The sequence below is a fragment of the Caloenas nicobarica genome, chromosome 2, assembly GCF_036013445.1.
Source record: "Caloenas nicobarica isolate bCalNic1 chromosome 2, bCalNic1.hap1, whole genome shotgun sequence".
NCBI classification, from domain to species: domain Eukaryota; kingdom Metazoa; phylum Chordata; class Aves; order Columbiformes; family Columbidae; genus Caloenas; species Caloenas nicobarica.
In genome coordinates, this window is record NC_088246.1 from 47,299,106 (window position 1) to 47,319,835 (window position 20,730).

The 20,730-nt window shown below is 45.9% G+C and overlaps 1 protein-coding gene across 3 annotated transcripts; it reads right to left on the bottom strand.

Annotated features, from left to right (window-relative positions):
- Window positions 1–796: 796 nt before the first annotated feature.
- On the bottom strand, window positions 797–19,539 carry LOC135985347 (C-C chemokine receptor type 8-like). Of its 3 annotated transcripts, XM_065628578.1 has the most exons (5): window positions 19,357–19,539; window positions 9,448–9,541; window positions 7,259–7,364; window positions 6,309–6,514; window positions 797–3,258 (listed from the first exon to the last, which is right to left on the bottom strand). In XM_065628578.1, exon 5 carries the CDS (start codon window positions 3,247–3,249, stop codon window positions 2,194–2,196), a length of 1,056 nt encoding a protein of 351 aa, XP_065484650.1. In that variant the 5' UTR covers window positions 3,250–3,258; window positions 6,309–6,514; window positions 7,259–7,364; window positions 9,448–9,541; window positions 19,357–19,539; the 3' UTR covers window positions 797–2,193. The 3 variants fall into 3 exon arrangements, with proteins under 3 accessions (XP_065484650.1, XP_065484649.1, XP_065484652.1); XM_065628577.1 differs by lacking the exon at window positions 9,448–9,541; XM_065628580.1 differs by lacking the exons at window positions 7,259–7,364; window positions 9,448–9,541.
- Window positions 19,540–20,730: the final 1,191 nt, after the last annotated feature.

Below are 20,730 nucleotides of genomic sequence, written 5' to 3' on the forward strand. Positions count from 1 at the left end.
TATTAGCTACTAGGAAGAAAATTAACTCCATCCCCGCTGAAACCAGGACACTTGGTTTTAGCCTTTTTTTAAAAAACTGTTAATAAAACAAAATGATCAGGGCAACTTGCTGTTTCACATGTGCTCTATTTCAATCAGAAAAAAAAAAAAAAGCCAAAAAAGCTGCTGGGTATGAAATCTAGAGGCCTAAAAAGTGCAGGAGACTCTCTACAGATATGTTATCTCCTTGAAGGCAGCTCCTTGGGGCTGCGAGTCTCCTGCCGTCTGGATTGGACTGGGGCTCTCTCTTTGATCAGTGTCAGTTGTCTCTTCCCTGCAGCCAGGAAACTTGGCTCCTGGCTGACAATTTTTGGGCTGTCTAAGCTGCAGTGATGCAGCATGTTGGGAAAGTGTCAGAGTGTGAGAGCTGGCCAGAAAATATTTCTGTCTTCCCTTCTTCCCAAAATAACGATTAAAAAAATAATATATACATAACTTCTGTTTCTTCTCCCTTCCATTTTCATCTGAAACATCAGCAGGTAAGATGATAGTAAATGTCACAGTACATTTTAAAGAGAAAGAATTTTATCCAAACTCCAAAATTCTAGCCACAGGGGAAGATACTGACCTGAGATGCTGGCCCATGTTTCTTTTCAGTCATTAAAGCACCTGAACAGTACAAAAACCCCACAGAGATACCCAAACAGAGATTTTTATTTCTAGATACATAGAAGTCTACTGAGAAGTAAAATAACATGATAATTGAGCTGCAGTGTATTTCTTATCCACTGAGAAACAAAACCTAAAAATGTTAATCACACTATCATAAATGAAATAAGTGTTTTCTATACTATGTAGCTAATGGCAAGAATATTTTTGCACTGAGGTTAGAAAAGTATTTGAAATATTTCGGAAACATCAAAAGATGCAATTATATTTTCATAAGAAAAGGCAGAACTAAGAAAACATATAATATTTTTATTAGCCTAGAAAACATGATCTTTGACAATACCCAGGTGGCGTTTTTCCTAGTTTCAGGTAGTCTATTGTTTAACTTCAAAAATTTTGTCTACAGTAATATTACCTCAACATAAATGTTATTTTTTCACTGTGAAATTTTATTGGGATTTAGAGAACAAATATTTCTCAGCAGGAAACTGGAAGCAAGACTTACTTTGCTGAAGAGCTTCAAGGGTGCCTGTCAGTTCCATCAGACATATTTTACGTGATACCAGCCCCAAAATCAGTAAAAACATCCTTTCCTTATTCTAATCTAGGCTTATGAGTCATTAGGAAGACTTTCAGGAGCCAAGACATGAAAAGATGCAGTTAATATGTTTATTCAAAGAAAACATTTCTAAAATGGCAGAAAATAGTGACATATGAAAAAAGAAAGGGAGCCTATGTGCTACATGCCATTTTGTGGGGTTAAGATTTAACAGCGAGCTCTAGGGGCACAGAGCTGGAGCTGTGGTGGCCCACACCTCCAGTGGTCATAGAGACTGACAGGCTGCTTTGACAGCGACACATGCAAGTGTATGGGCCCCTATGAGTGATGGGTATAGGGGGCACCTGGAGGCATTGCTCTGCTGTTTTTGAAGGCATCACCACCAAAGGCTCCTTTGGGTGGCAGCAGGCCCACAGACCCCCCGGTCATGCCCCTGGGAGCATCCTAGAGCAAAGCAACACGACCCTGATCTAAGGGATCTCTTTATCTGGGAGCCGAAGCAAAGGAGGAATGGTGACAGTTGCTGAGCTGATTCCCTCTTTGCAATGTGAAGTAACCCCACACCTATCCCCTTCCCAGCTCCCAGACAGGTGTCCTACGCCTGTCCCAGGGATGCAGGGATTCAGGCACGGAACAGCTTCTGCAAGGCAAAGCATATTTGAGGCTGAGGCAGAAGCAATGCTTTCATGAGAGAAGAAAATAAGTACTAGAGGAAGCACCCTGCATGCTGAAATGTATTAGAAGAGCCCTAAGACTTAATTGAAAATAATTCTGTGGCAAGTTTGTAGGGTCACCATCTTACCAACGCACTGGTGCTCCCAGGAATCTCACATTGCCACCTGCTGTGCCATAGCTCACTGCATATGCCAAAAGAAGGAATAGATATACTGACCCTCCCAAGAGGATGGTGCCTGTGGTACCACCTCCAGGGCCAGGTCAGAGCTTAGGCCAACTTCTTGCACCAGAAGAAGGCAGCTCAGATGGGCTCACAGGAATGCTGTGCTGTCAGAGCAGCCAGAGAGCTGGGTGTGCGCTGAAGATGACTGACCAGCTCCGACGCCTCTGTCTGGGCTGGAGAGGACACGGACACAGGGCTGAAGTAGTCCTTTAAGATGGGCCTTGAATGTCACTCCGGCAAAGGCGTAGATCACAGGGTTCAGGCAGCAGTGGATGAAGGAGATTGTTTCTGTCAGCTGCAGGGCCAGGGCTATCTGGTAGCTCGCCTTGCAGTCATTGATGATGTGCAGGCTCTGCAGGGAGTCTAGGAACACTGCGATATTGAAGGGAGTCCAGAAGAGGAAGAAGACAATGACAATGATGAAAATCATCTTGATCGCCTTGATCTTGTTCCGATTTTTGCATTTTTGCAGGTTTTTCAGTATCTGGGAGTAGCAGCAAATGAGGATGCTAAGGGGAATCAAGAGGCCTAAGATATTGGCTGCAAACTGAGAAGCAACCTTCCAGGTATTGTCGCCTGGTGGGTATGTGGAGACACACTGCACAGACTGCTCAATTTCCAGCTGCTGGTTGAACATGATGTTGGGTACAGAAGCCAAGACAGCCACCAGCCACAGGATTAAACTGATAATTATGCCGCAAGAGGCTGTCCGTATCTTCATGGCATAGACCGCATGGACAATTGCTATATACCTGTCTATGCTCATGAGGGTTATGAAGAAAATGCTGCTATAAAAACCTATGTAATAAATGCCAGCCATTATCTTGCACATAGCATTGCCAAAAACCCACTGGTCTGATGCATAGTGGGCTTGGAAAGGGAGAGGCACGACAAAGAGGAGATCGGAGGCTGCGAGGTTCAGCAGGCAGATGTCAGTCATTGTTGTCAGCCTTTTCCTGGTCAGGAGAACCCAAAGGACCAAGGAGTTTCCCAGAAGGCAGAATACAAATACAAGGCAGTAAAGAATCGGCAAAAAGAGAGATTTAAATCTGTGAAACTGGTTGCCTTCATTGCATGGAGCGGTGTTTTCCTCATATCCATAGTCATATTCTGTTGTGGCAAGGAACTGGCTTGTGGGATTCATCTCAGATACCTGTGCAGGAAAGAGCAAGGGATAAACAGCTGATTGTCCTGGCACAGGACTCCCAGGGTGGCTTCTGCTTTTCTCTGTGCCACATCGAGCCCATGGGTCAGCCTCCAGGCAGAGACTGGCTGGACAGGAGCAGCTGTGTCACCCCAAAGGCTGTATCTGCAGCCTGCCAGTTCCTATAGAATAACAGAATTATTTTGGTTGGAAGAGACCCTCAAGGTCATCAAGTCCAACAATTAACCTCACTCTGGCACTAAACCATGTCCCTAAGAACCTCATCTACACATCTGTTAAACACCTCCAGAGATGGTAACTCAATCACTTCCCTGGGAAGCCTGTTCCAATGCCTGACAACCCTTTCTGTGAAGAAGTTTTTCCTAATACCCAATCTAAACCTCCCATGGTGCAATTTCAGACCATTTCCTCTCATCCTATTGCTTGTTACCTGGGAGAAGAGACCAACACACTCCATACTACAACCTCCTTACAGATAGAAATAGGGAGTGATAATGTGTCCCCTCAGCCTCCTTTTGTCCAGTCTAAACAGCCCCAGTTCCCTCAGCTGCTCCTCATCAGACTTGTGCTCCAGGCCCGTCACCAGCTTTGTTGCCCGTCTCTGAACTCTCTCCAGCACCTCAATGACTTTCTTGTCGTGAAAGGCTCAAAACAGGATTCGAGGTGGGGCCTGACCAGCACTAAGCACAGGGGGACGGTCACTTCCCTAGTCCTGCTGGCCACACGATTTCTGATACAAGCCAGGATGCTGTTGGCCTTTTTTGGCCACCTGGGCATACTGCTGGCTCATGTTAGCCGGCTGTGAACCAACACCCTCAGGTCCTTTTCCACCAGGCATCTTTCCAGCCACTCTTCCCTGAGCCTGTAGCATTGCCTGGGGTTGTTATGACCCAAGTGCAGGACTTAGTGTCATCTGCAAACTTACTGAGGGCGCATTCAATCCCCTCATCCAGATCATTGATAAAGATATTAAACAGAACTGGTCCCAACACTATACCTCTGTTAAGTATGAGTGCTAGGATGCTCTCAATTTCCCCGAAACTGCTTCAGTGCCAGTGAGTTAGTGACAGGGAAAAATTGATGCTCTGAGTAGCCATAATGGTGCAAAATGGTACAAAACCTGCATCTGATCTAAGAATCTGGATTTTCTTCCCTGGGGTGGGGAAGCATTTTACATGTAGGATATAGACACTTATAGAAGTGTTTTGACTAAAGAAGCCATCACCAAGCAGCTTACCCACACTTTTAGCTGAGCTGAATAGCTAGGTACAGGCATGGAATGCAGAGATGTGTAAGCTAGTTCTCCACAGGTAGGCACAAAATCACATACAAACAGCCTCTGGAGCAGCAGGGAGTTTTCAGGGCTACACAGCAGCACTCACAGTGTCCAGCTCTGGGCTGCTGCAGCAGGGCTGCCACTGATCTCTGGGTTCACTGGTGAGCAGCTCGTTTTATTGTTCCTGTCTGTTCTGCCCAACTTCAGTTTTCTAGCTTAGAGAAAACCAAAACACTCTGGGGGGAGGTTTCCTCTCTGTCATTTCTGAAGAACCGCAATAAAGACAGCTTTAAAATGGTCTGATGTGCTCTCCAAAAGTGACTCCAAAAGTGGCTTTATCCACTTTTTTTTTTTTTTTTCTGATGTCACCTCATGACCCAAATAAAAGGGAATTGGTTTTGCAGAGTTAAGTGCTCATATTTTAAGAAGTATTGGTTCTTTCCAAAGGTACTGTTTCAAAAGAGTTTGCCTTATTACTGCTAAGACATTTGCATGTTTACTGTGCACTGCGCCTACGTTATGTTTGCACAGAGGTTAATCACATCTTGAAAGAGCTTCAAAGGCACAGAGTTTCCAGGAGGGAAGAACAATTTGTAATTATAACTGCTACTAGGCTGCAGCAATAATATGAATGACAGTGATTCATTCATTAAAAGTAAAGGACATGCTCTTCTGAGTTAAAAATTGCTGCTTGGGTGTATGAAAAGAGAGAGAACTGTGAAAATTTTTTTATTGGCATGGAAGGAAGCAGAATTCACCCCTTCTTGCCTGGCTCTGCCACCTTGTGCAGGAAAGCAGGAGGATCCGTATGCACAGCACAGAGTGGTCCTGGAGTCAGTGTCTGTCCGCTGCCCAGGTATGGATGCTGCTCTTGCCTCACTGACCTGCCTCAGCTTTTCGTGGGGCTCCAGGACTGTTTCCATCAAAGCCAGTTGGTATGCGCAATGCAGAGAAACCTGTTACAAATACAACACTCAACCCTACAGCGTTCCTTGTTCAGAAATAACGAGTGATGAGAGAAAAGCACTCCTGCAATTTATCTTAATGGTGTAATTCTTTCCTATATTTAGTTTTCAGCTGTAGGTAGGACATGAGCACTATGAATTTCAACTTTGTTTTCATGCATAAACCCCTAAATATTGAGATGTTGAGTCACTACATAATGGCTGTTCATGCAGCAGCATGTATAGGTAGAAAATATTTCCAGCTAATGCTTTTGATGTGTGATCTCAACATACTGTGACTATAAGCATTGCAGCAATGGCTTGCTTTTCTTAATTGCCTGTCAGGGACCCCTTAAAAGCAGTCCATAGGTTCAACAACCAAAAGTAAAAAATTTTCAAAAAATAATTAATACTGTATAATAGATATATAAATAAGTATATATATAAGTATATATAAGTATATATAAATAAGTAGATAGATACAGATACACAGATGTAGATTTATAGATCTAATTAATCCGATTTTGGCAAAATTCAAAAGTGTTTTTCCTGGGCTGAACAGAGACTAGAGATGCTCCACTTCAGACTTTCAGAATGCCTTTACAGCATTAATGCCTTTGATAGCTTCCGACCAAGGCACAGCATTTTCCGCTTTCTCCTCTCTCCACATCAGTTGGCAAAACAGTCAAACTGAAAAAAAAAAGCAGTTTTCCAGAGGGTATCAAAAGAGAGAGAACTGCTGCAGGTCACTTTCCCCTGTTTGCCCAATTTAGCCCATTACTTTTAAGAGCAGCGCATTAAATGTGGATGAACCTTACCTTTGAACAGCAGGAAGCCTCTACTCTCTCAGTTGGCCCTGGTCACCTTCTCCTTCTACCTTGTCCTCGTCTTCTCTCAGGCTCAGGAGTTTTCAAGAGGTTTTTTCCATCACTTGTGGAGAAGGCTGAGCTTGGTGATATTCAGGTGTCGAATGGGCAGCTGCCAGTTACAGTACAGGTTTTGAGACAAATAGAAGGTTTTGTAGCTGCGGTAAACAGGAAAAGAAGCGAGAGGGCTTACAAACACATTCTGCAAAACAAAAATCAAATACGGCTCTTTTGGAAGACAGTAAAGGTAGCACATGAACAGGGGGTCTTTTAAAACTTTTGCTAAACCTTCTCTCCTCACAGCTACCCAGGAAAAAATTAAAAGTTCAGATGTCTCCATCACAGAACACACCCTAATAAAGTTGCAGCTTTTTTCAGAATCTGGTATATAATTTCTGAGATGCATTATTTTAATTTTTGTTTTATTCAGCTAATATCAACTTATATACTGCAGTCTTGTTATGTCCTTCCTCATTAGTAATGTATTAACTTTCTGAGCAGAATGAGAACGCATAGCTACTGATACCTCTTTACAATCATTTTTTAAGCGGCTTTTATTCAAGTGGAGGCATTTCAGAGTTTCTTTGCTACCTTGGAGTTTTTTAGAGTATATTTCATTGCATTTAGGATACATGGTCAAGGACAAAATATTGAAACAAGGACAGGCTTGATTTCTTTTATTTTATTAAAGAACTTTGAATTATTTTTGTTTTGTGTAATACTGTAAACTGTAGTGCTTTATAAGTCAGCTAGATTATATGCTTTTCACCCATTAATCTCAACAAGCACCTTTTTCCTGATTTATAGGAGCACAGAGGATGCAAGAGATTTGCCAAAAAGCCCCAAACAAGTAGGTGGCAGATCCAAAGCATGGCTGCTGTAAAAGTTTTTAACCTTTTTACCTGTTCTTTGGTAGCAGCTAGAAGCTCCAATCCAAAGTATCTTTCCAGCTTGCTGGCTGTTGCATAAACGAATAGTGAGAGTCCTAAGGAACAGAAGAGCTAAATACTGCAGGAAGGAAAAAAAGAAAAAAAAAAGTGGGGAAAAAATTGAGAAAATAGGCTAGAGGAAAAAAGAACTAACCTAGTGAAGGACCTGGCACTAGTCAGTAGCATAGTCAGAAAGAAAAGACCTTTCCCTTGATGTATTCAAAATGCTACCAATGACCATGGCATTACTCTGCCTCCAAGTACCCAGGTGGTATTATTACATAAAGGAGACCAGGTCCTCTTTCTTCTTTTGTGTTTTTGTTTGTTTGGTTTGGTTTGTTTCCAGAATTAACTTTTGAACATTATTTTAATAGAACTTTATTTTATTCTATTCTCTCTGCATTAATTATATGACTAATAATATATCAATAGTATGTCTCGCTGTTACAGACATACAGTACAACATAATGTAACTCCGTTCTATTTACTTTTTTGTTTAGAAATCAATAAGGCCAGCTTTCATTATTTCTTCGTATGATCATAACATCAATTAAAGATGCCCTCTTTCCATTGGATGTTTTTTGCATTAGTTTGGCTGATAAGTTCTTAACACATATAAAAAAAATTAAACAATAGTTTGACATGAAACTGATAAAATTTGACAGTAGTTTGACATGCAACTGATAAAGGAATTAAATATATCTGCATTTTAAAATGTATACGTATTCTAAAAGGAAAAAAGCACATCTATTTTTTCTTGAGTTATTTTCTGCTGCATGCGTTATCATTTTGAAAAAATATTTCACTTCATTCAAAATGTATATTTCTTTTAATTGGAAAATCTTCCAGCTGTGTGTTTTCACCAGCTGCAATTCTGCATGGCCTGGCAAAGTGAGGCATGAAGCTGGAAGAGTACAGCGGGGAAATGTCAGAGGAAACACCATGCGCATTGGAGAAAGCTGGAGCAAGCAAAAAGATGCATCAGACCTTAAAGGCAAGGAAAAGATCTTGACTTCAAGTGAAAAAAGAAGATACAAGTAAGCAGGTCTGGTGACTGCCGTGGTAAGAGGATGTCTGGCTGCTGTACTTTGGGCAGACCAGAGAGGACCGTGCTGGGCATATGGCTAACAGCCTGGTAATAAGGAGAGGGAGGAAAAAATTGTGGTGGTGCCAGCATTTTGGAGGAAAACAGCAGAATTACAGAGTCTGATATAACATATGCAAAAATTCCTGACACAGCTGTCCCTTGAGCTTTTCTCAGCAGAGGAAGAAAATTAATCAAAGGCAACAGAGGATGTGATTAGTCAAAGGCAGTGAAAGGAAGGGAGCAGAGGTGGGTTTAGGAGGTGACAAATATGGCTTTGGAAAGCTGCTGTCCCTGACCAGCAGATATGAGGGCAGGTGGGAGGGGAGGCCCACAGCACAGGGGTGGACTTGGGAACTGTTGGCTGAAACGGTGATGATTATGATGATGAAAACTAGTGGGAGATGCCTGGGTTGAGGGACAGGGAAGAACCAGATGCCGATTTCATTATTCTCCCTATGCTGAACCCTACTCTCTCTCCTACAGGTAATTTGGGGGGACGATGGGCAGACAGAGCTCTGCTGGGCTGGAGGGCGACAGAGATAAATAACTGGTGGTGTGTTCACAGATGTGGGGTGCTGAAAGCTGTAGGTATGCTAACCTCCCCTTTAAAGCTCAGAGGAGGATAACTGGTGGGAGCAGGATGGGAGGTACGCATTTCAGATTTTCTCCACCATCAGCTAAGAACCAGGTTGTAATGACCCGTACCCTTCCTGACGCTTCTTCGGTCTGTGAGTAGCATTCACCTCGTCCTGAGTTACACAAGGGCCATGCAGGCAAACAGGGATTCTCTACAACAAAAAAGCCCTTTGAAATTTATCTGAGGAGGATAACAGAGCAGAAAATGTGGTAAACCGGTAAGAGGCGGTAAAAACCGAACTCAGAAGTTAAAGGTCACCTGCACTTGAAAGTGCTGAACTCAAGTGGAAACAAGCGCAGGGAAGCTGCAAAGTGTTAGAAGGAGCAGCATGAGAGAGCTGGGCTCAGCCTGGTAAAGTGAAATTGTGGAGGGGATATGTTTGCTACGTACAGATAACCCAGAGGGGAAATGGCCAGGGGAAAAGGAGGGTTGTCTCACCTTAGAGAAAGCATAGGCGTATGACAACATTACAGGTTGTCCCTTGGGCTGAATGGAATTTGTTAGGGGGCGCTGGGGCTGTGGAGCAGCGTTCCTGTGGAATGAGATCAAGCCAGCTGGTGTGAAATGGTCCTTGGTTCTGTGCGTGAAGGGGACGCCTCTCATATCTGAGGATGGGACAGCAGGTACCAGGCAGTCCCTCCCAGGGCCTCAGGGGTGCTACCAAGGTGCTGGGCGGGAGCTGTCGAGCAGGGAGGTCTTAGATCTGTTTGCTAAGAACCCATACAAAATCCACTCCAGAGGTCACTTCTCTAGCAGCGTCCCTCCAGATGAGTTTTAGCTGGACCTAATACCAATGCTAGTGATGTCTCTTCATGCTCTTGTGGGATCTCCCGTGAGAAAGAAATACCTTACAGAAAAACAGAGACAACTATTCGTATCTCCAGTGCTCCAGCTTACGGCCAGTTTGGGTTTGGGAGCAGGAGCCATGCCACACACCACGCTCCATGCACCCAACCAGGGCTGCTGCAGGAGAGAAGTACTGTGTTTTGTCACCACCTTGGTGAAAATACCAGTGCACAGGCACCTCTGTCGTCACTCAGGTTAAAAAACACAGGGAAAATGTTGCTGTAAGAGGAACCTCCCAATTTGTCTTCTCAGGTTTTGATGGTGGTGGTCAGGGTCAGCCTGCAGTGGCCACAGTGGCCCAAGGCAGCCAGTGAGTGCTGGTGAGTCTCCATGAGACTGTGCACCATGATGTTCATGCTTCCTTAGTTGCGCCTGCTGCCATTGCCACTGCAGCAGTTTTTGTATTCACACTTTGAAATTGTGGTTTCTGATGTTTTGTCTTCTGTCAGAAAAGTTGCTTCAGTGAGGAAAAAATTCCTGCAGTGCTTCAGATAGCTGAAGATACTATCAGTCTAAGAAGTGACAAGCACATCAGAGTAACGCAGACTTCCACTCCCCCAAACTACTCGGAGCCCCAGCATCAGGGAAGTGATGCTCCACTGAGGCCCCACGTTGAATGGAAAAGCTGTGGCAAATACCACAACCAAAACGAATCTTGCTGTGAGGCAAACAGCATGGCCACCTCTGCAGCTCCTACAGCCAGGCAAATTCACTGGCACTGGGGAACCACCTGTGCATGCTAGCTCAGCCTTTGGCATTAGTCCCAGAGGGTTTTCTTACCCCATGCCACCACTGCAGCTCCTCAGCCTGGAGTTGATGGGCAGCTTAGCTGCTGCAAAACTTCTCTGACTGCTCTTGTAGAAACCTCTCCTTCCTCCTACAGTCAATTTAGATGAAATGAGTTTGAACACAGAAAGGAAACTGTGGTTGCAACAGAGAACACCACCAGCAAGAACTTGCTTTGGCCCCAGGAGCACCAGCCACGAGTCCTGGTATGGCTCTGGCTGTTCGGTAAGGCGGATGGGAGGCACCTTCCAGATACCACAGCACAGGCTCTGGTGTTGGTGTAAGAGGCATTAGGAAAAGAAGGGAGATAAGATAGCTTGCCTGGTAGGATGTTTCCCAAGAAAAGAATAAATATTTCCTGAATCTGCTCGCTATCATAACACCCATCTGAAAAGCAGAGGACAAGTTTGCTTTGATGCGATGCTCTGCTTCTACCCATCTCAAAGTGGTGGTAACCAGCCAAGTCAGGTGCTCTTAGGCAAGAGCACTTTCCTCTGCCTTTGCTCGACAGCGAAATAAGAACAGCTTCTTAGTCAATAAGAGGCCTTTCCTTTTCAAATCAGCTCTCACTTTACATCTCAGAGTGCTTACTCTGTCATATTAGAAGAGGAGGGAAGAGGTGACTTAGTTCAACAGGGGAAACAAAATAAGGACTAACTGCAACAGGGGGTTCAGAGATGCTGGGCTGCTCAGCTAAAATGGATTGTAAAATACCTGCAATCGTCACTGTTGATGTGAAGAACAATGACAACAGCTCAGCTTTGCAGCAGAAGGCAGAGGCGGGGAGTCAGGCAATCATGTCTTCTGCAGCATGGGGGCAGCATGGCAGGTAGCACTTTGATGAACCTCCTACCCAAAATTCCTCCTCCTGGCCATGTCTCTGTCTCAACAACCCTCTACCAAGGCTCTCTGCTGCCTGCATGGACTGGCAAGTGCCCTTCCCGACTGCAGCACCCTCAGTGAATCCCTTGCACCGTGGTCACCTGGGAACTACAGGAGGAATCCCCACATGGAGTCTGTCTTCTGAGGAATCCTTGCCTCTTTCAGTTAATGACACAATGTTTGGGTCTACCAGCATTAGCTGTCAACAGGACTGTATCATCTTAATCAAAATTTTTTAATCAGACCATTGCTAGTGTGGAGGTACAAATTTGCCATATGGCAGAATGGCTTAATGGGAATGACATATTTGTATGCCTGTGTACAATGAGGTGGGTGAGATTTTCGTGACTGGGTGAGATTTAAAGTGATTGTTTTTTGGTCATCATAAAGGTATATTTAGGTTGCCTAAAATATCTGTGAAAGCATTTTAAAATGTGTTATTTTCAAATATAGCTTTTTGAAAAATAAATAACCTCTTCTCTAACCCTTCTTCGTCAAAACCAGGCAGACTTCAAAGCTTAAAAAAATTTCCAGTAGAACTAAACACAGACAGATGTGTCTGTTTTGCTGACAGCAGGCAGAAATTTTTATTTTTCTTTTCAGCTTGGTCAGCAAAAATATTGACACTCTCCACCAAAGTGGAGTTGTATTACTGTAACAAAGTTCTTGTGTAATGCAGACGTGTACAGATGTGCGTACGACAAACTTATTTGGCATTGCACTGGCTCTCTCTCCTGCAGCAGATGCTCAGTGCAGAAAAAAAAAAAAAAGGCTGTGAGCTGGAGAGTCCTCCAAAAACTGTTGCTGAGTTTGTAGAGGAGAAGCAGCTGGAGGTGCTTGGTGAGGTTTGGATTAGCTCCCTCTGCTCCACGCTCTGCTTTTCACTGCTGGCACCAAAGCCACATGGATTATGGCTGTGACAGCTGCGGCCTTGCACAATCACTTAGTCTCACCAAAGCAGAAATCAGTGTGTTGCAAAACTCCCAGCACAGCAACTCATTCATAACAATGTTAACAGTGAGTGGGATTTTCTCACTAGTTTTACAACAGGGTAACTGTGGGACAGAAAGAAATAAACAAATACATTTATTGCATATGGAGTCTCTGAGAAGAAGGCTCTTCATCTGTCTCTCATCTGATTTTTTTTTTCCTCACCCTAAAATGCTTATTTTTTTAAGCCTTTACTGTCCCACACCTTTGGTATACCAGCACCTCTCACATTAGCGTTTGACACTGCTCTGCCTAAGGGTGGAGAACAGAGAAGGATGCAAGTGAGAATGAGTTAGAACAGAGAAACCACAGAAAACAGGGCTGGATGGGACACTGGAAGATCAAAAAGTGTAACTACTCCTACATTTATACAGTCCTAATATTACATTCGGCCCTTTGAAGGCAACTGCGAGGCTGATCTGGCTCCTGGTGAAAATGAGTTTGACACACCTGAGGTAGTCTCCTTGAAGGCAGGGGCAGTGTCCCACTGTGATTCTTGCCACGCAGTTGTGCAGCCTGCTCCTACAGTCTCTGCTTTCACCCCAGATCCTCCTTACAAACTATCCCAGTGCTTCTCCAGACTCACTCCTAGTAAATTTGTCTTAGTCTAAAACTCTCCTGGTATGATTTGAGTCAGTTATTTATCTTATCCACAGAGGAAAAATTGCTACTTTCTTCTAGCTGCTTTAAAATATTCTTAGATAATGTTTCTCTTCAATCTTAATAGCTCATATTCCATAATCTTTTTCCTTTTAGATCATGTTTTCTAAGTTGTCAATTGTAGCCACTGTTCTCCTTTGGTGGCTGTCCAGTTTTCCTTAATCTTTTTTGCATAGCAGTGCCCAAAACTAGACATAGAACCCCAGCTGTGGCCTTACCCCTGGCAAAGCAGACTGGAAGAGTCACCTGCCGGGGTAGCTGTCATCTTTTGCAATCACATAGCAGCGGTGACTCACGCTTCTCTTGTGCTGGATGCTGACTACCAGATCCTTTTTTCCGTAAGTTCTGTCTTCACCGTAATGTGTTGTGGTCTCGGCTGACCCTGCCCATGTGCAGAAGTGGATGCTTGTCCTTAATGAACTGCAGCCCATCGCTCCCAGGCTTTTTAATCTGTCAAGGTCAATTTGAGCAGCCATCCTGTCCCCCCAGTGCATTTTCAACCCCTCCCAAGGTAGTGACGTGTAAAAATGATAGGATGAGAGGAAACGGCCTGAAGCTGCACCAGGGGATGTTTAGATTGGATATTAGTAAAAATTTCTTCACAGAAATGGTTGACAGTCATTGGAACGGGCTGTCCAGGGAAGTGGTGGAGTCACCATCCCTGGAGGTGTTTAAAAGACGTGTAGATGAGGTTCTTGGGGACACGGTTTAGTGCCAGAATTAAGTTAATGGTTGGACTCAATGATCTTGAGGGCTCTTCCAGTCAAAATGATTCTTTGATTAAAATAGTAAAAACATACACCAGCCCTTCATCCAGAGCACCAATGTGAACGCTGAATTGTGCTGGGGCGGAGCACAGCCCTGGCTGCAGGACCCTTCTGGGCAGCTCTCCTGTCCAGCAGCAACTGCTCTTGAGTTGGGTTGTCTGACCACTTGTGTACCCATGGCTGTTTGATATGCTCAGACAACTCCAGCTCTGAGGTACAGGATACCTCTGCTTTGCCCAGCTGGCATGAGGCTCTAACTGAGGCTGATTTGACATAGCTGCTTCCTGACAAATCTGTATTGGCTCTTACTCTTAATTTTCTTGCAAGCTGCTTATTCCTTCTAGTGCTTTCCAGCAACCGTAATTACACTGTCTGACACATAAGTCCCTCTCTGGCTTAAACTGTTTCCCCAACAGATTTTTAAGGCTACCTGTGCCACTGGCTGCCTGGTGCTCACCACTAGCGCTTGGCACTGGCCATACTGGACCCAGCACCCTGTCCAGGCAGTGCTGCTCAGAGACCACAGAAAACCACAACACACCTTCCTGCCGACACTCAGGGCTTTCTTCTCAGGGCTCAGTGACCCTTCAGGTGTGAAGTCTGTGAGCTCCAGCACAAAAACCAGGCAGGATTCCTCCCACCACAGCAATGCCACCTAACCCTGTACAACAATTTTTGGCTCTGCCAGATGCAGATAAACCACATGGCGCTGGGGCATGGGCGAGGGCACTCAATTATCTTCTCAGTTAATTGGCTAGATTGGTTCCTGACCGGGTTTGGGCTCGGCCCCATTCGCACTCTCTGCCCTCAGGGAGCAGCGGTGCACAGTGCAGACTGCCAAACTTGCTCCAGGGTGCAAGCCACGGTGCCTGCCCACGGCTGGGTGCCAGCAGTACCCCTGCGAGGATGCACCGCCACGCCGCCGTGGTTGCATCACTTCTGCATCCTGGCTGGCCTCAGGCCACACCAGCCTGGGGGCTGTGAGGAACCAGGGGGGCCGTGTGGTGGGAAATTCCCCGTGTGGCCAGTGGCACCCGCATCTGCCTCTTGAGCACAGGTCTGCCACAGGAGCCTCCTGTGGAAGCAGCTCTGGGCGCTTATCAGATTTTACGAGGAAAAAAGGGTTTCAGTATATGAAACTATGCTCTTAAAACAGAGAAGCCTGTGTGGTTTAAGACCAGGATGGTGACTCAGGGACCCTGGATTCAAACCTGCACCCTGCCACTGACAGCGGGTCCCCTCAGAGGGGTCATGTGCCTTTGGAGATGCCTCCCTGGGGCAGGATGCTCTCAGCACGAGAGCATCATGCAGCAAAATCTGGGCAACAGTCCCATCCTGCTGGCACTTCCCATCTAGACCACAGTGGCTATGATCTCAAAGCAGGCATCTGCACAGCGTTGTCCCATCTTTCACATCTTCTCTCAGTCCTCTGCCCTTTCTGGGGGCACAGAGAGAGGCTTTGCTGGGGTGACACACACCTCCAATGCTGCTGTGGTCCGAGAGGAGACCTCGGCAACGCTGTTGATAAAACCGTATCTGAGCCGCTGGTAAACAGGAAGCTGCTGAACAACTTAATTATTTTTCTTGGGTTTTTAGGTTCTTTTGGTCTGTTTTTTGTAGCTATTCTTTTTTGCTTACTTAATCTCAGGAAACACATTTTTCTGACACCTCTTGCAGGAAATGTGCAAGATACAAAAAGTGTTGAAAACCTCAGGCTTAGCTCAACCCACTGTACGAGAGGTGGTGAGTCAAAGGGCCCGGCAAAACGGCCATGGCAACAAGGGCACAGCAGTTGCACTGGCATAAGCTGGAAGCCCATGGGTAAAGCTCACAATGGGGAAAATAAGGCTAAAAGGATTTGACTGTGCAGAATACAGACGCTTACGCACTTTTGTGCTATGATTAGAAGCTACAACTTGAGGGCTTTTCACCAGTATCAGAAAGAGCTTTCAATCCTTTCTGGTCGAGAGATCCAGGGGTAGAGCTCTCTTTTCAGAGCTGCAGCACAAGGCTCTTGAGGCTCTTGGGAACCCATTTTCAACACCAAAGACCTACCAGGGAGCCTGCTGTCCACACCAGCTGCATCCATCATCCACGCCTCTGCAAGCAAGTGCAGCCACGCTGAGCACCTGCGCCTGAGCTTGCTCGGGGAGAGGGAAGGACACCCATGCTCAGCACCTTGACATGGACCCAGCAAGTCATCTGGATGCATCAGAAGCAAACAGGACAGACTGTGCTACCACACATCCAAAGCACACAGGACAGACTGTGCTACCACTTAGCAAATACCTTAAGTTTGCCCTAGGTTGTGGGCAGTGGTGCAGGTTGAAAACCTGCGGGAGTCATTGCGCACTGTGTTTAAACTCACTCCTGATCTTACATGGTGCTGCTTGAGAAAACAAGCAAACAATCAAGCCCGAAGTCCTGCTACTTACAGGGAGACATGTCAGGGTTTGCTGGCAGTAAGGCTGGCAGGATGGTGAAGCCATGGGGAGTAGGGGGAGCAGGCATTCCTCCCACTGCAGCCTGGGGCTGCAAGTGTGGCTTTGGCTGCAGCACAGCTGACCCTGCACTGACGAGAAGGACTTCGCTTTATGCACCAATCCTTCTTAGCTCTTCTTCACCTTAGGAGTGAGAAGGATCCCTTAGGCTAGCCAGGGTAAAGCAGAGCTCGCACTCCCACTGCCTACACCGTCCTCCTCTGCTGTGGGCTGGGCACAGACATGCACAGCTCAATGAAGATAAGACATACGGACCAAAATGTTCTGAAAAATATCAAATCCAGCCAGAAGTTGGGTTGAAGCGGAGGAGGAGTGTCTTTCCATTATGCAGATATATGGGGCAGCTTTTCTTCTCATTTCCAAACTGCAGTTTCATGTTTTTCTGGTGTACTGAAAGCTCTTGTGGGTTTCAAATGAGTGGGACAAAACAGATTAACTTCTGCCACTGCATAGTTGAAATCTATATTTCCTTTTACAACACCTAGAATTTCTTTTGCTGACTCTTTTCTGATACACCCCAATAATTCCATGAGCCATCAAGATTTCTTATCTCCCCTCTCGTAAGTCTGTAGGCAGAAGAGTAAAAAGTCAAATGTTTTGTTAACTTTTTGAAACCACTAGGTGTGAATTTGACCAGGGACAAACACAAGACCAGCTTTTATAGACAAGATCAATAGTAATGCGTCTGCATTTTTTGGACAGAGCAAAGGACATCCAAGAAATACAGAAATCAACAGCTAAGCCACAATGCTTCAGGCAATCTTTGAAGAAAAAGAAATCTCTTGAATTAATCTCAAATAGTATTGAGTATCCAATATCAAATGAGCGTTTGGGGTGTTTGTGCTTCTTTTACCCAAAATACTGCTCTGCTTCCTTCATCTTTATTCTCCCAAATACGTGCAAAGACAGCGATTCCAAACTCAAAAAACCCTTCTTGGTGTGAGCCTTCCTTAAGGAAGAGCCCCGAGCGTAGGTGGGGGCTGTCAGTACTGAGAAACCTTCACACCTTACTTCACCAACAATAATTGTCATAAGCTGGGACGAAGAAGGCTTGCCTTTTTGATTACTTAGGAATTTTATCAGTAAAATGGGTCTGAAGATGGAGCAGAACAACCCTTGTTTATTCCTGCTATTTCAGTTTTGGAAAGTTAAAACCAAAAAGTTAAACCAGAAATTCTCCACTGTAGTGTAATAAAATAGATCCATGGTCCAAAGCACAAAAGTGAAATCATATCATAAAAAAAAAAAAGATGCACAATGTTTTGGGGTTTTCTTCATTTTTTGAAATATGAATTAGCATTCTGATAAGATATCAAACGGCAGCTGACCACATATACTGCAGGAGGTTAACATTTAATGTACTTCCCAGTAAGGCATGCTATTCAACAATATGAGTGTGCTCCCAACATGATTTCATTTATGCTCTCAGCATTAAGCTTAGTACAAAACACACCTTTTTACTCCCCCATTGCACGAGAGTAGGAAGCGACTTCACAGAGAAATTATGTATTTGTCTCCAGGCTTTCTAGGAACTTGAGACAAAAAAGAGTCATTAATCACTTGCTGTGTAAAAAATTTGGCCCTGGGAATCATCTACAAGCCTGACATCCAGACATACTTTTAATACAAAGTTGTTTTTTAGTATATCTTAGGTCTAGGATCCTAAACTATGGTCTGAGAGTGCTGGTGGCCAAGAAGATGATGCAAATGGCCTTCAGGTGTTACAGAACCATGTCAGAAGTAGCATTCACCACTCTCCATCAAAACGCTGATCCCAAGCGTGCTTGGTTGTTCTCCAAGAAACTCTTCAGAAAAAAAATTCACATAGGCCTTTGAGTATGCATGCAACCAATGAAAAATGAACTGAGGTACCTGTAAAGGACTCAAGAGGTCGGTCTAGCAAAACACAGCCATAACTACAGTTAGCACAACTCCCGTTACAGCACGGCTGTGCTGTCCTGCCTGGACATTGCATTACAAGGGGTAAGGTTACAGGAGAGAGGTCTGCCCGCTCTGGCTGAGAATCAGTCTTACGCAAGAAGAAAAGGCATCCACTCTTCCAGTAAACAAAAACTTTTCAGCAGCGTGAGGGAAGTGGCCGGTTCACTGTGCGGTGACATGGCAGGGTGGTGCAGGGCTGCCCGCTGCCCGCTGCTGCCTTCCGCTGCCTGCCGCTGCCTGCCGCTGCCTTCCGCTGCCTGCCGCTGCCTGCTGCTGCCTGCCGCTGCCCTGACATCCTGCTCCTGCTCCGTGGCCACAGCACAGTGCATGGGGTGCTGAAAGAGGAGGCTTACTTGCAGCCCAAAAGCACGGTGGAGGGAATTGCTCTCATAAAAGGCAGCCAATTCCGCTGGCAGTCAGGGACCCTGGGGGTTACACAGCATTCTCATGTTTCACTTGAAGTGTTTTCCAAGAACTAGCCAGGTGAGAAAGGATCAGCCCTTCAGCCATCACTGAAGCATGAACATGAAGCACCTGAGCTGAAAACATTCTTTACGCTGTTCCCTCTCTAGGGTGTCTGTGTTTCACGTATTTTCTCATCTTCAGCACAAGTGCTAGGGATGGGATTACCAAAGGTGAGAAGTGCTGTGGAGCTGACAGGTGCTCCGGGTCACTGTCACCCAGAGCCATGCAAAAATACAGGGATCAGTTTGGGGGGAAGGAGCCACCAACTTTCAACACAGCCACTTCCAAGATAGTGTGAAGGCAGCTGTGGGACGAGATGTGCAGCAGAAATTAGGCTTCACAGAGTCCAAAAAACAACAGGCAAGCATGAGAAGGAAAATGACAAACTGTCCTAAAGATAAAATACTGCCACTAATCAGCCCCCTTGTAGTAAAGAGCCAGGGTTTGGGCAAATTTTCCCCAATGCTGGGTACATAAAACAAATCCCCATGCCTGCAAGCACTACCTACCTCCCAGCTCGGCTCTGCTTCAGCCTCCTCCTCCTCCTTGACCGGTGGCATACGCTTTGGTAGGAGCAGTGCAGGAGCCCGGGAGGGAGCAGCCTCCAGTTCTGCGGTGTGGGGCAGCAGCTGCTGGCTGCTGGGGCTGCAGGGGTGCACAAATGGTGGGAGCCAGAGCCTGACATGGGGACAGCACTTTGGGCTGCCTTTGGGCACTGAGGCTCCCCCCTCGCTGAATAGTCAGATGTACTTACAGTCCAGTTTTCTGCCAAGATCACCTCGGTATATTTCAATATATGAGGGCTGTTGTCTCCCTCACTGCTGCAGCTGTCAGCCAGCTTTTCTGCCTTTAATTGTGAGATACGGTCCTAGAGCGCCCACGGATTTCACATTAGACCATTAAAATGGGTAAAATGTTGGAGTAATGCTGGAGCAGAAAGCACACTGTGAGTTTCCCAGTTCAGACAACTACCTGTTAGGTGTTTCTTCCCTCTTGCCCTGTGCCCCACGTATACTCCTGGGGACCCTTTTCATCTCCATTGGAGGTGTCTCCCACCATACTCTGCCCCAATGGCCAAAGCACCACCCCCAGCCATGAAGAGATGCACATCTAAGTCTTGGGCTGACCCAGGGCTCAGGCCTCAGTCCTACTCTCCCTGGAAGCCAGCACCAACCCAGCTTGCCAAAACACCTGAAGGCAGTGGCTGCCAGGGGACAGCAGGGACTGCCACGGGATGGCAGGGACAACCACAGGACATCAGTGGCAGCCCCAAGCAGATTATGGCATGGGTTGTCCAGGTGCCCCACGAAGAGCAGGAAGAGGAGAGATAAAGACAGTGTGTGCTGATGGCTTCCACCCTGGGGTTCAGGACACAGCTCTGAGGTGCTTCTGATGCCCACAGCCCTCCAGCAAGGGACATCTCCACAGCACGGGGTGACAGTGCAGTGAACGCAGATGTTCCTCTGCCATCCCATCACTGCTGGGAAGAGGGGGCTTCACACACACGCGGCTGTCTGGCTGCCTTCATTAACATGAGTTCATCAGAGGATGCAAAGGGATCTTAGCTCCTTTTCTGTCATCTGGTGTGGCATGTCAGCCACAAATTGCAGACAACAGGCAAAGAGCTGAGCTGAGCAATGAACTTGGGTAAAGAAAGTGAAGTAGTAGGAGCACAAGCTCAGGGCATGGTGAGGGGAGATCCATGGAGGCCATGGGCAGCCAGGACAGGGCAGGATGAGCAGCACAGCACTGAGAGGGAAATAGAAAGCAGGTGGTGGGGGAAAATGTCTTGCACGGTCCTTAGCCTTGGCCATGCTTGAGCTGATCTTTCTTTTTTTTTGCTATAAGGTGCTTCAGTACCCCTTCCTCATCTGCTGCACCGC